This window comes from Aulostomus chinensis, chromosome 24 (assembly GCF_037954235.1).
Source record: "Aulostomus chinensis isolate RoL2024-O1b breed Wild chromosome 24, RoL_Achi_v1.0, whole genome shotgun sequence".
Taxonomy (NCBI): domain Eukaryota; kingdom Metazoa; phylum Chordata; class Actinopteri; order Syngnathiformes; family Aulostomidae; genus Aulostomus; species Aulostomus chinensis.
In genome coordinates, this window is record NC_141343.1 from 8517517 (window position 1) to 8531759 (window position 14243).

Sequence of the window (14243 nt, forward strand, 5' to 3'; positions counted from 1 at the left end):
CAGACACACACAATGTTATTCTTCAGATAATGATGGAGATACAACAGAATACCTGTTGGAGTTTAACCCTGCCTGACACAACCTTTCAGCATAATGGGAGGTTCTTCCATTCCCGCACCTCCGGGTTGGCTATTAACAACCTTAAGTTCTTCTAACGAGCTTTCAAAATATCAAGCACGACAGAGAGAACTCCGCCTTGAATACAGAATACGAGTGAAAAGTTAATTTTCATTTTGATGAAAGGGTCATTGAACAGAGGGAAAAGGGAGGAAACTCCGAGCGAAATTCAGCTGCCGGGGTGCATTCGCCGAGAGCGAACCTGTCACACTCGTCTTGAAACATTCTTTCACTCTGTAACAAAACGTCAAAAGGAATGCTATTTCTAGATGACTTTAATGGATATCCGTGTGATCTAAGTGCTCTTACTTGATGTTGTCCAGGCAACCGGAGTCTGGTTTCAGGATGGCTGTGTGATGGAACATCTTGTAGAGAGCGATGCCCAGGAAGATCACATTGAGCTTTGAGACACAGATAGACAGAGAAAGAGGGGCGGGGGGTGGGGGGGTGGGGAAGAGGGTGGAGGGGTGGGGGGACAGACAGGGGAAGGAGGGACACAAGAGTGAAGCCTGTATGTTTTAGATCCATTCATTTTAAATCAAGGCACTTTGTAGCACAAAGCTGGAACGTGGCAACCAGACTTGGCTTCCCACTTTGCCAAACAGAGCGCAAAATCCTATGAAACCTCTATGACGGTACAACGGACTAAACAAGGAACATCGGACGAAGACAGCTGCATACTTGGATGAGGGAGCCTCTCCTTCTGACTTATTCACACTTGTCTCATCATATTCACACTCAAAGGCAACCACAGGGAATAACTGCCACTGCTGCTGCGGGCTTCTTCTTCTTTTCTTTTTTTTCCCCTCCATTTACAGTGTCTTCTAAAAAAAAACAACAAAAAAAAAACGGTATCTGTCGAAATTTTGCATAACAGCTTGAGTTTTCCTTTTGTACGTTACGAGGGGAAAAAAACAAACCTGAAATGTACCAAACTGTCATGAATAAAAGCACCTCTGAGTTTTCTATACGTCCTGTAATTTCGATCATTTGAATTCAGTGAAACTTGTAAAGCGCCTTTTATACCGAACACACTGTGATTAGGCTGAGATATGAAAGCAAGTCATTATTAGATCTTGATAATGAATAATAACATAAAGAAAGTAAAATCTGTACACAGCATGGAGGGGCGGGGGGGTGGGGGTGGGGGGGGTCTTTTCAGAAAGTACCCTTCCAAATTACAGCTATTAGAGGAAGCCTTTAATTTCCTTCACCAGCATCTCCAGGTGCTATTCTGCCAAGGCGAGTCAAAAGTTTCTTAACACCATAAAATACACCGCTACCTCTGCGGGGGAGGGGGGGGGGTCAGATATAATATATAATATAACATACAAATGGAATACAATCATTGCCATGCGTCAGATTTTCATTTCATGCAGTGCTCTGCTAATGTTTCTGGAGGGAGTTCGGTTCTGACTGAAGCTAAAATAAAATGATCTTCAAATATTCGGTGACACTGGACTTGAATAAAGCGACAAAAGAGTGGCGTTACGCTGTCGTTAACTTGACAAAGAACTGCCGTGAACGCGTCGTGAATATCCATGAACAAGTCGTGAACCTTTGTGACCTCTGCCATGAAGCCTCATTCGTTGATTTTTTTGTTTTGTTTTTTTTTGTCATGGCAAGTTGACATCCTTGAAGTTGTCTTGATGACGTCATCAAAGTGACATCACCAGAAGTTTTCCTGGTGATGACAAGTGGACGTTGAAATCGTTTGTGATGTTTTTGGAACGACGACTTTGCAATGAGATGAACCCAAACCCTAACGATGCTGCAATATGAACTAAATATGAACTAAATTCCTAAATTTGATTTGAATTTACTTTTAACAGGACTTTTTTTTTTTTAAATCCTTTTGGATTTTTTTTTTTTTTTATAAACCAGGATTTTTCAAACATCTATCAGAGCCGGTGCCCCTCGGAGTGCTCCATTCAGAATACCCTGACCCTAAGTTGTTATAATCAAGACAACTTCAAGAATGTCAACTTGTCATGACCCAAAAAAAAGACACTTAATGGCAGCGGTCTTAAAGGTTCATGACTCGTTTATTAATATTCACGACGCGCTCACGGCAGTTTTATGTCAAGTTAATGACAGCGTTGACGTCACTCTCACGGAGCTTTATTCTTGTAAAGGGTGACAGAACACTCTACAAATAATGTCTGTTCATCAAAATTCAACAACGCCCCTAAAAACGGCCGCCCTGAATTCTCAACGTAAACATTTAACTCCACGTGAACATTATTTGGATCGATAACATCCACCTGAACATTCCTTTAATGTGACGTTAAACATTTCCCTTCGCATCGATTGACGTTGCAGGTTGTTGCTGATGTTGGAATGTCCCATGCTAACTGATAGCTTCAAGTTGTATTTGTAGTGTCACAGGTGCGAATGTGCCGTTAAGTTCCTTGAGACTGTGGAAAATGATTGGTGGAGGACTGATTCAGCTTCCAGAAATGAGCTCCGTCTTCTTCTTTTTTTTGGGGGGGGGGGGGGGGGGGATGTGCGATCCACAAGTCCTACTTTTAATACGACTATCAATATCTGATCTAAGTTTATTCAGGTGATGTATTTTAATAAAGAAGAAGTATTGAGTGTATTTTGTCTTTCCAGTACTCATAAATGGGGGTTTCAAGCTCACAGTCATTGCATCTCTGTGACTCCAGAGTACGGATGAAGTCAGCCCACGTATTTTTAACCACTCATCTGACGAAGCCCAGTGTCCGCCGGCCACTACCAACAGCAAAAACTGTCCCAAAACTACAGTTTACAATCTCACAAGTACATCATCTGGTACAAACCACATCCTCTTTATCCAGCTGCTTGCTCGGTAATCCACAAACACTTCGCTTTGAACTCAAAGAAAAAAAAACAACAACAACAAAAAAGTACAACAGCAAAAAAAAAAAAAAAAAAAAAAAAAGACCCTTCCAGTTTGGTGCCCATTCATGGTAGCGCCAAGCTTGACCAGCTGGTGGCGCATTCACTTGGAACGGATTTGCTTGCACTCGTCAGTGGTAAATACTTGTTTGTGAGTACTTGAAAGGCAAAAATACACTTTTTGGCAGAAGTATTGCTTTAAGCTGATGGAGATAATATGTAGATGTTCTAGATCGGTGGTCCAGGAGACATATTTTGGCATGTATATGTTCATATTCCTTATCGATGTTGCCTCGCCGGCTCTGGTGTCACACTGCCTGCTTTCTAGTTGGATGTAAATTGGAACTCAAATTTAAATTCTTGCTGGTATAATTAAGAGAGAAAGATGTGAGGCACGCAGAGATGCGTTATCTCCATGTTTGGATGGAGGAACTGAAACGTAGCTGGGCAGTCGTGATAAGGAAGAACACATTTTGACTTCCTTGATGTAAATAGTCCTGCAGCGCGAGCAACAGACAAAAATTTGACACATTGTTTCCTGGTTGAGGATATCTAAATATTTATTATAGCAGTTTTTTTTGGTCAAATTAGAAGCACATCTCTTGTGACAGCAATATTTACTGCTCGGGATGAGGTGAAATACCCTGATGAGCTGTCACCAGGTTTAAAGCAGCGGGAATCAATAAATGAACATTTTTTTTTACGAGACAATTGGGGCTGTCCTGGTTGAGATGGACATATCGTGTGTGTCCTTGTGTAATAGCCTACTTGTGTATGTGCACCCCGCAGCTGTCTGCGGGGGGGGTAGGAGAGTACAAGCTGGAATGAGAACAAAATCAATCATAATCGCAGTGCAGATTACTTTAACACTGCATAGAGTTCACTCTCTTCCCTCTCTGTCTCTCAGCCGGCGACTGCGGCGGCGGGGTGGGGTGGGGGAGTGGGGTGACACACTGCAATATATTCTCTGCACCCCTCATTCGTTTTTCTGGACGGCTCTGTGCCCGGCGGTGGCATATATGCTCAACAGGGCAGAGAAAAGAGGGAGGATAGGAGCTAGAAAAAGGGATCTCGGTGGACCATTTAAGCGGCGACCCCCAGGCTAAGTAGGGTTAATGAACAGAAGGGGAAGCGGAGGAAGTAGCGGTGGTGTTGGGTGGGGGGGCGCTTACCATAATTATCAAGGTTGCCGGTCCTATGAAACTCCAAATGAAGTAGGTGTCCAGGCGAAGCCAGCAACTGCAATGGAAGAGATAGAGTGAGTGAGAAGTGGGGTATGAAGTACGAGAGGGTGGTGAATATGAAAGAGGAAAGTGAGGAGACAGATTTTTAGCTTCCTGTTCAGAGGACATACATCAAGTGGGAGGCTGAAAAAAGCGCTTAAAAACAAAGATCGCTGCAAGGGGATTGGAGACACATAATGACTCTGGAAGAGAGTGACAGCGAGCACGGCGGCCTCTCGTGGCCTAAACAGGCGCAGTGGCTGAAACTGGAAAGGAAGACCTTGGACTTTAGCTTGATTTTGTTTCAATTTGCTGGGTTAGAGCAGCAAATTACCATTGCAGACGATAATTCATGGGTGATTCAATTAGTTCCAAATTGAATCCGAACTCCGTCACTCCAAAGGGATTGGATTGACCTCGGCCCTGACAGAAATGGCCGCGCTCTCTCTCCTGCACGCACACACACATTACGATAATCCCAGTAATGAAATACCACAATCTACTGTATCATACCCAAAGTAACAAATCAATTCTTTTTGCTGCAGAAGCAACTGGTGGTAGGTGACAGCGCCATTTGAAACTCTTCAGCTAACAAAAAAAAAGAAAGAAAGAAAAAAAAAACTTGATTCATGACCTGCAGTTGAATTATTAATCTTTTAATCTACGCTGCTGCAGCAGATAGACGCCTCCATTTTTGGCCACTGGAAAATTACAGTTCATACAGCGGCGTCGCCATTCAAGCGGGCAGAGAGAGGAAAATGGAAGCGGTGGAGAATTAGTTGTAATTCAATAGCATTTGAAGGCAAATGGAAGCGTATGAGGTGCTTTATGAGGACGGACCTCTGGCTTTGAAGACGACGGCGGGACTGGAGGGAAGCAATGCCTCTTCTTTTACATAAAACCTACACCGATATTATGCAAAATGCAAAAAACAACAACAAAAACAAAAGCAAGACGTAATGATCCATAAAGAATGCTATTTGGGTTCCGTTCCCGTGGAGGAAAAACAAAACGAGGCATCTCCAGTATTTTTTTTTCCTTTTTTCCCCAGCAAAACAGATTTTTAATTCGAGGAGAGAAAAAAAAAAAGCAACCAATACATTGTAAGGAGCGAGCAACAATACTGTATAAGAAGTGACATGACAAAAATGGATGTTACTAACATTGGATGTCCCAGGGACTGAATACGTCTCCCTCCTCACTCATGTCAGTGGATGGGAGGAGCACACAACACACACGGACACAAAAAGAAGCAGAAAACAAAAGCTCGAGCAACGCGCACCGAAATCTGGCAGCTCTTCAAAGCTCACGCGCAACACATTGGTGGTGTAAATTATGCTGAAAGTTCAATTGTTCATTTTTTGCCTTCTTCTTCATATCATGGAAAGATTTAAAGACGTGGTGGGCGGCAGCAGCTGCAGGCTGTCATTTTCTTCTGCTTCCTCCACCGCCCCTTCTTCACTTGTGTCACGGTTGTGTTGGCTTCTGGAGCGCATAAAGTTTGATCTCTTGGTGTGCTACTTTTTTTGTTGTTGTTGTTGCATTATTTCTTAAGGAACCAAGCAATGCCAAGTGAAAGTGTGTGCCAGTCAAAATATGATCTCATCTCATGCCACCGTGAATGGACAGAGGCTGCTCTTAGAGCCAAGGCGATTTGTTGTGGTCTAGTGCACGGTGGCTAATGTGAAAAATCTTTTGTGATGTGGAGCCATGAAGCATATAACACCTTGACTTGTAAAGAAACACACCAACTTTTATGGAAATACGCTTTTTTGCTGTCTTCTCCAGGGCCAGACAAGAAGAAAGCTATGCGCCTGTCCTCTGTGCGTGTATTATGGAGCTGACAAACACAGAGACTGGCTAGTTAGCTTAGCACAATGAATGTTAGTGGGTTGGAAATGTTAGCATACCTTCAATCTCGCCTGTTCAGCTTGCAAAACCTGTAGTTCTTCCTCTGCGTAGTCAAAGTTAAGCATCTTGGTTTGTCTCTTACAAAGATGACCCTGATTAGCAATCGCAGTCGCTGTCCTCTTCATCAGTTAACATGTTTGTGGTGTTGGCCACAGTCTTGAAGCGTTGCGTCAAATCACTGAGCCCAGTCAGTTAAGGAGTTCAGACTATGTGTCTGATTGTAAAATGACACAAACTCATGGTCTAAAATTGTTGTTTCGCAGCGAATCTTAAAAACAACCCTTTCGTCGGAGCTACGCTAACACTTCCCATTCACTACCATTCATTGTGCTAAGCTAGCTAGCTGTTCGCTGGACAGAAGGAGGGATGATATGCATCCCCTTGTCTGGCTCAGGGGAGGATGGGAAGTAAGCATATTTCTCAAAATATAAAACATAACTGAATAATTAATAACTAAAGGTACCATGTGAGGTTTTTGGCCACTTGTGGGGCAAAGGGAGCGCTGCCCATCCATCATTGTGACATAAAAACAAACATGACACTGAAAAAACAACAACAAAACAAATCGACAAAAAAAGATAAATCTGTCACCAAGAGAAAAAAAAACACCCTTTTTTGAAAAAAAAAAGGACTGACTGTCTTTGAATTTTTGTTGTTGTTGTTATGATCACATGACCCCTAATTCCCAACGCCTTTGAGACCTTCTCAGCAGTTTATTGTCAGAGAAAGGTGTAAACAGAAAGAAATCAATCGGGCTCACAAATGTTCCAGGAAGGAAACACATTTATCTGTTTACTCCACATGGCGCCTTCCACGTCCAACATCCTTCTCCATGCTGGGAGGAACAGAACAGTACAACTGTTAGGACAACTAGGTCACTGAAAGTAACAGTTGATGGATTTATTTCTTTCATCCAACTGAAGAACTTAGACAGGATTATGTTTGAGTTTTGTGGACACCGTTAGGCGTGGAGCCACTGAGGGCTACTGAACGGAGAAATCTTACTTTACTTTCCTGTTCATTTTACTACCAGATCTCTGACTTTGAGGAAGCGACCTTCACACTGCAGCAGCTTTTTTTATACATATGATTTTTTTTTTTTTTTTGACACGCCCTTACGTATGAGTCACTGCCACATAGCCTCATTCATCTTAAATATCTACTGGACTTGATCTAGTCTTACCTGCAACACACAGATATTCCCGCTCAGACTGAGGCCACAAGATAACCTTGCAAAAAAAAAAAAAAAAAGTCCTTCACATGTTTTCAATCAACACGTGAATACACGTGGACGTGAACTTGAACGATCCTATCGCCGTTGTATGTCTCGGCGGTACGTGCTGTCACACTGACTTTGGCCTTTCACCGCTTACAGTACTTCTTGTCAGGTCATCCTCGTGTCCTTGTGCCAAATTCGAAGAAATTCCTTGAAGGTTTTCTACATTTGGAAATCAGGGAACCAATTCCACACTGGAGAACACACATGGAAAACATGTGACCATATGCGGGGGGAAAAAAAATTCAAGTTTGACCAAGTTTTAATCAGGACTCGTCTGGATCTGGAATTTCTTGTAATTTCCTATTTATTTTGATAACCCTGCCTTCAACTTCCTTTCTTTAATTTTCCCACCCTTTTTTTTGTTATCTTGCCTTATTTGGTCATTGGCTCCATTTGTGTTAAAACACTGTCTCGCTTCTTTCTTTTTCTTCTTTTGGAGCAAGTGCTGTTATACCTCACATATTACATCACACGCCAAAACGACATTATTCATGGTGCAAAGTTAAGAAGGAATGCGTAAAGATTGTGCAACATCTCCACTCATTCCACGTGTGATTTCAAATGGCTTTTCACAATAAAATTTCACATAAATGCTCGAATTTGTTATCGCAAGAATTTTTGGACACATTTTTTCATCCACGCGTGTGTGTATCACACCGTCGCATTCCATTTTTCGTGTGGACGTTCAACGTAAAAAACATTTTAAGATCGTACGTGAAATACTTGTGGTCTTTCTGTAAAACTGCCGCCCCCCCCCCCCCGCCCCCCAAAAAATCAATTTGCGGCAGGACCACGCGCCATCCTCCAGTTTCTTCTATTCACTGCATGTCACGCCTTTTCCTTTCCCTCATCCTTCAATGGCTGGGTATAATTGTTCCACCGGTGGCAGCCTTTAATTATTCACATGATGCCAAGGCTAAGGCGGTGGCAGCTATCACCTCATCCATCACAAAGAACTATGGCTCTGCCAATCTACAAATGCACTGTCTACACGTGTGTGGTAATATGTGTGTGTGTGTGTGGGCGCGCCTTATATGATAAACATCTTGGAAGCAAACTGCTGATGCTGGACTTCATTATTTCCTGATGGTTTAAACTGAGTAGAGAGGGGAACGCCGGGTGATCTTCTACTTGGCATTAAACGACTTCATAGACCACTCCGCAATTTAGAGGATATTATATCTTATGAAGAGCCAAAAAAAAAAAAAAAAAAAGGCAGCCTCTGTCTCTCTCTTTCAAAGTCTCTGCCTTGAAAATTTCTTCTCTGAAGTTTGCATTTTTCACTGTCAAAACAATGTCAATTCAGCAGAGGGGAAATGAACGCAGCTTGAGGGACTGTTCTGCTTCATTAAAAGTTGATAAGCGATAGCTGCTGGAGCGTCATGGGCGACGGCGAAGCTCCTCAACCAAACCAACACAAACAGCAGTCATGTTGTTAGCAGGCAGCCTGTGCTTTTAAATAGACACTAAATCACTGGGTTGAATTGGGTAAGGCTCCCGTTTTGTTTTATTTTCACTCCTCTTCACCTTGAATCCAGCTGTAACCCTCTCCCGGGCTTCCGTGCCAGTCGAATCGCGGTTGAAGTAGTATTTCGGCGGCGATGACATGAGTCGACTTCCGGTGGAAATGAAAAAAAAAAAAAAACAGCTCCTTCCAAGCGTGCTCTCTCCCACCTAATGGATTTCACGTCGCTATTCCGGCGTGTCACATGTAATCCCACAGGTTGCATACCAGACTTTGAACCGGCTTCACGCATAACATCATGAAAAAGCTTCAAAACCCACATGGCTCACATGTACAAGCCCATGTTTAACACGCAAAAACATGTGTACTGTATGCATATTCACAGTCTTTTGTTTTGTTTTGTTTTTTTCTGTAAAGGTAGTGCATCCAGCCAATGCCTTTCTTTTGGGGTTCGTAGCTAAATATCTAACGTGGCATCCCTCCCTCATTCATTAAAAATACTTGACTCCGTATGAATAATTCATGAATTGAGGAAGAAGGGGGGGGGGGGAGATAAAAAAAAAGAAAAGAATCCTACACCCTACACTTCCCATAATTCAACACAGAAGTCAAGTCACTTTCCTGAGGCTCTCTGTGCCTTTGAAACAAAGTCAAACGCCACACCTCTTTTTTCAAAGTTGGTGCTGTACGGTTACCATCTTTCAAAACCCTATCAAAACTGCACTGTGGTCTGGTGCGATATTTAAATAACAGGTGGTATAATATTTTATAAAGATAGAATATGTCAAAGAATTATTAAAATCTTAAGTTATGAGGCGCTGCGGAGGGAGGAAGCCTGCAGACCTCAGAAAACATCTTTCTGGCAAAAAAAAAAAAAAAAAAAGATATCGCTGTAATCATTTCAATAAGTTCTCCAATTAAAATGAGATTAATAACCCAAGAACTAATAATAGTAATAACAATATGTCAAGATATGAAGGGCTGTGTTCTTGGATCTCCTTCAGCACTGCATATACAGATGGACAAATTTGTACAGGGGATCTGTAGTCTATGTGCTCCTGAAACATCATCAATTCATAAAAATATTGGTGTCAAAATGGAACTTTCACGTGTTTATCCAAGAGCTCCTCCACAAGTAAATTCCGGCATAAACAAATCCTCATCCGACATGTTTGTTTGTTGGTTGTTGTCGTTTTTTTGTTTTTTTTTATTAACCGAAGAAACAATATAATTACCACATCAAAATCCTTAAAATCCTTCCCTCTCATTAAAATTTCCAGAATGTATGAATGAGCAAATACTTTCAATTTCACTTTCAAGTTCAGCTGCTGGACACGAGACGTCTCCTACTCCACGAAAAGTTCCTTCTCTGTGTTTGTTGCGGCAGAATTAGCTTCCAAGCTATTTGATGAAAAACACATTTTGCATTTGCACAGAGAAAAATAAACGCTTCTTTCGATCTGAAAAGGTCATTCTACACAGTGGAGCTCAAACATTCAAGCGATAATATTCCAAACACGTCGATATCAGAGGAGATGTGGACTTACACTCTATCGGTGCCGTAACTGCGGTAATCCACAGCAGCTGAAACGGCCACAATTAACGCCGGAACTCCGTAGCCCACGAGGTAGAAGTAGCGTCGGCGCGAATGCTCGCTCTCGAACACCTCCACGAGCATGATGTACAGCTGCACTCCTTCCAGGAACATCCACGTGAAAGCCGCAAGGAAGAAGAAGTGGAGCAAAGCAGCGAAGACTGCGCAAGCAATCTGGAAAGATGACAAAGACAGAGAAAGAGGGGGAGGGAGAGAGAGAGAGAGAGAGAAAAGAATGTTAGCAAATTCGACGCTACATGAACTCTTGATATGTGAGTTTCCATCACCTGGTGTGCAGCAAATACAATGGATCTCTTTATCTGGAGCGGATGTCTTGAATCCTTGCTCAACTGTGTACCATGACCGAGTGCGTCATCCAATCTCTGACCTCTCCATTTCGTGTCTTCCCAACCGTTAGCATGGCTAAGCTAAGTCTGGCTCATACCTGCCCGCTGTGATGGCTGCAGTGACACCGAGCCCAGTGTTGCTTGAAGCTGAATGACAGTGAGATATGAGGCATCCACAGTCTAACGGGGGCATTTTACACTGTGCGCAAACACAAAAAACGAGACCCATACACACTCTTAACAATAATATTATAAAGCACTTTCATGGATTGATGTAATTATTGGCACAGTTGAACATAACTAGCTTGTTTTGTCACTGAAATGGTTTTCAATTAAATATCTAAAAGGTTGAGTGGACATTAATTGCAGTCCGTGAGAGTGATGTTGGAGCTGGGCGGTGAATCACGCTAATAAAAATGTTATGGAAGGGAAAGGTATAGCTCCAAAGTAGCATCTTTAACTGAAGATGCTTTGTAGCTTCTTTGTTTTGGTGCTCAAATGGATGTCTCTGTATAATCAGTTCCATTGAAATGTGCGTGTATGCAGGATGACGGAGAAATAACCGCAATATCTATCGTTTTCAAGCGACTCAGCACAGACGAGGATGCGGTTTCACGTCGAGAACCTTCACAGTCACCCCGGTGTTAGTTCTCTCTGGTAAAAGTCAGCGTGGCCTCATTAGCAACCCTCCAAAAAAAACAAAAATACTTGCAAGAAACTGTAGGTGCAATAAAGCCCTCTGCAGTCCTGTACACATGTAATCACTTCACATTTGTCTGCAGCGCACACACACACAGACACACACACAAGCGCACTTGAAGACGACAGCATGCCTCCACCTGCTACCACAGCTGAGCTCTTGCAGCAAACTAATGCCATCCAACTCCAGTTATTATACTAGAAGGGGATTGTGTATTGAACGGCTTAATCCAGATTAATCTGAAGTCTTTACAAATTGGAAAATGGCACCGGGAGGTGGTGCGGCGCATGCAGGGAGGATGCGGATGATTCATGTCAGCGAGTGTACAGTATGGAAGCGTCATCTAGATATGAGCTGGCAGGATTTCAAGTGTGTGTTTTCCTCTGTTGAATAAAGAGCATCAGCGCTGGGTAGCTCAGCTCACAGCAGAGCAGGACACCAGAATCACTAAATACTCCATTATCATCCAGATTTTTGTCATCTTTACCCAAAATGACAATATTTCAAGTAAGGTGTTTTGCGGGGAAATCTCTAATCCACTCATAATCGTCGGCATTGGTTCAGTTCCATGTGCTATGAAAACAAATCTGCTTGAGTGAAACTTTTAGGTTTCCTTGTTGTCACTTTTACGAGAAAGTCCAGAAATCTGAATCATCTTTTTTTTCTCTTTTTTTTCGTCAAAGACTGTTTTAAGTTTTGTTTTAAACTGCAATCCTAAAACTTTTTTATTCACTCCAGCTTACATCTGTTCAGGATTTCTTCAACGTTTACGCTTCTTTATGTTCATCATGCTTATCAAAGCTTGTCTTCATCTTCTAAAGTCTTCTACGAGGCTTGTTAATTCTTAACACTCATGACAAAGACAGTATCATAATGCGTTGCCTGCTTCTCTGTAAACGGAGCCACACCAACTCCATTTTGTGCATGAAGGCGGAACTTAAGCTCACTTTTGCTGTTCTCCTCCTGTCTAATTAAGTATGACGCACATTTTCCAACACAATTTCTCCCAATGTGCGTTGATGAAACTACAAACAGGGAGGATAACGTTTGTACTGCTGTTTGCTTACTTTTGTGACCCGTTTAACGACTAAAAAGGCTTGAAAGTACTCCGGTAATAAGAGTCGTATCTTTATTTTATGTATTTTTTTTTTTTTTTTAGTAGTTGGCGCGTGTTAGCGTTAAGCTAGCACATTCACCAGCCACAAACGTAGAGGGAGGAAGTGTTTCACACGGTTGCAAACGGCAGTGAAACCCCAAAAATGAGACAAATACTCTGAAAATGTTGAATGCATGCGCAAAGAAAGAATGCTCCCAGAGAGGAACCGATGCCGGCATGCGCACTTTCAAACTGAAAAAATTGAAAACTCAGAAAATGTGACCACGACATGTTGTTTACGTTCCCAAATTAGGGATATTATCATTTCCTGAATAATTGTGGTGTATCAGAAGGCGCATAAACGACCAGAGAAGATTCCAACAAAGCGTTCAGCTCCTACAGATGATGCATTTTTGTCAAGTTCAATTCCGACCACTTCTTGACAAGTTTGTGAGCTCGGAGAAGAGCAAGATGCATATTCATGTTTTTTTTGTTGTTGTTGTTGTTTTTTTTTAGCTTGACTCTTGCACTGCAATCCTGACTGGCTTCCACAAACCGCTTCTATTTGTTTAAAATGCCACTACCGGAGTCATTTCAAGGCCTAAAGCTGGGAAAATGTCACATCACAACTGGAAAAAGCATTTTAAAGTACATGCACTTCTCAAAATATAATACTGTTTTTGAAGTAGATAAGAGGATCGATGGGACGATGTGATGCTTGTCTCTTGAATGTGTACGAGTGAGAGAGCCGAGAAAGTTCCGCTCACGACAAGGCCATCAGACTTTATTTTTTTTCCCGCAGATTCAAGAGTTCATGAGTTGATCGCCGAGCTTCAGAGTGGGTCAGTTTTCTGGTCTTTGGACTGAGCTACGCAGATTCCTGTAGACAAGCTAACATGTTCTCAGCTTCAGCTACCTCTGCAAGCGCAAACGTCCAAACCCAAGCTGAACATTCCCAGGGGGACAGAGAGAAACTACGTTCGGATTTGTTCCAAAATGTCAACCTTTAAAGCTAAAGTGTTGAACATCAAATCCCGTTTTGACCGTAAAACATCGGGTACATTGATTCCAATGTCGCAGGACTCCTGCAAAATGAACGGTTTCACTTTCACTTTCCATCCATTTGGTTTGATGATATTTGGAAAGGCTCCAAAAATCAATTATTCATCAAGCTGTCGAGTGAGTTCGAGAAAAAATATGCCAGCTTTCAAGTCACTTTCAAATCAACATTACATCCCGCCCTTGACTTTTTTAACCTTCAGTTACATCCTATGCATTGTAATGTGATGACTGTATAAATATTTCATGTCATTAGCATCTCTGCTTTTTCACTGATTACTGTTAAAGTAGCTGCACGCTAAAATGCCTCAACGATATGAGCTTGACACAGCGATGGTCTCACCGGCTGGTCGCCCCGGTTGATCCCCACCAGGAACAGGGACTCGGCGATGAACAGGCTGATGCAGAGGTTCTTGTGGATGGTATTGCGATCGCTCTGGAGGCCGCGGAAGAAGCAGAAGGTGAAGAGGCTGATGAGCAGGCAGACCAGCGAGAGGAGAATGCCGACCCAAGTGATGACGTCCAGGAGCATGTCGTGAACCGGGTCTGTGTTCTGGAACAGAGAGAGA

General features: G+C 42.5%; 1 protein-coding gene across 4 annotated transcripts in view; it reads right to left on the bottom strand.

Moving 5' to 3' along the window:
- The window catches only part of LOC147238631 (adhesion G protein-coupled receptor L3), a 332737-nt gene that overhangs the window by 24098 nt on the left and 294396 nt on the right, over positions 1 to 14243 (bottom strand). For all 4 annotated transcript variants that reach the window (XM_086197913.1, XM_086197912.1, XM_086197911.1 and 1 more), the window contains 4 exons: positions 14018 to 14227; positions 10426 to 10646; positions 4173 to 4239; positions 427 to 518 (listed from right to left, as the gene is read on the bottom strand). In XM_086197913.1, coding sequence (XP_086054039.1) covers positions 427 to 518; positions 4173 to 4239; positions 10426 to 10646; positions 14018 to 14227 — 590 coding nt within the window. The remainder of the gene's footprint in view (positions 1 to 426; positions 519 to 4172; positions 4240 to 10425; positions 10647 to 14017; positions 14228 to 14243) is intronic.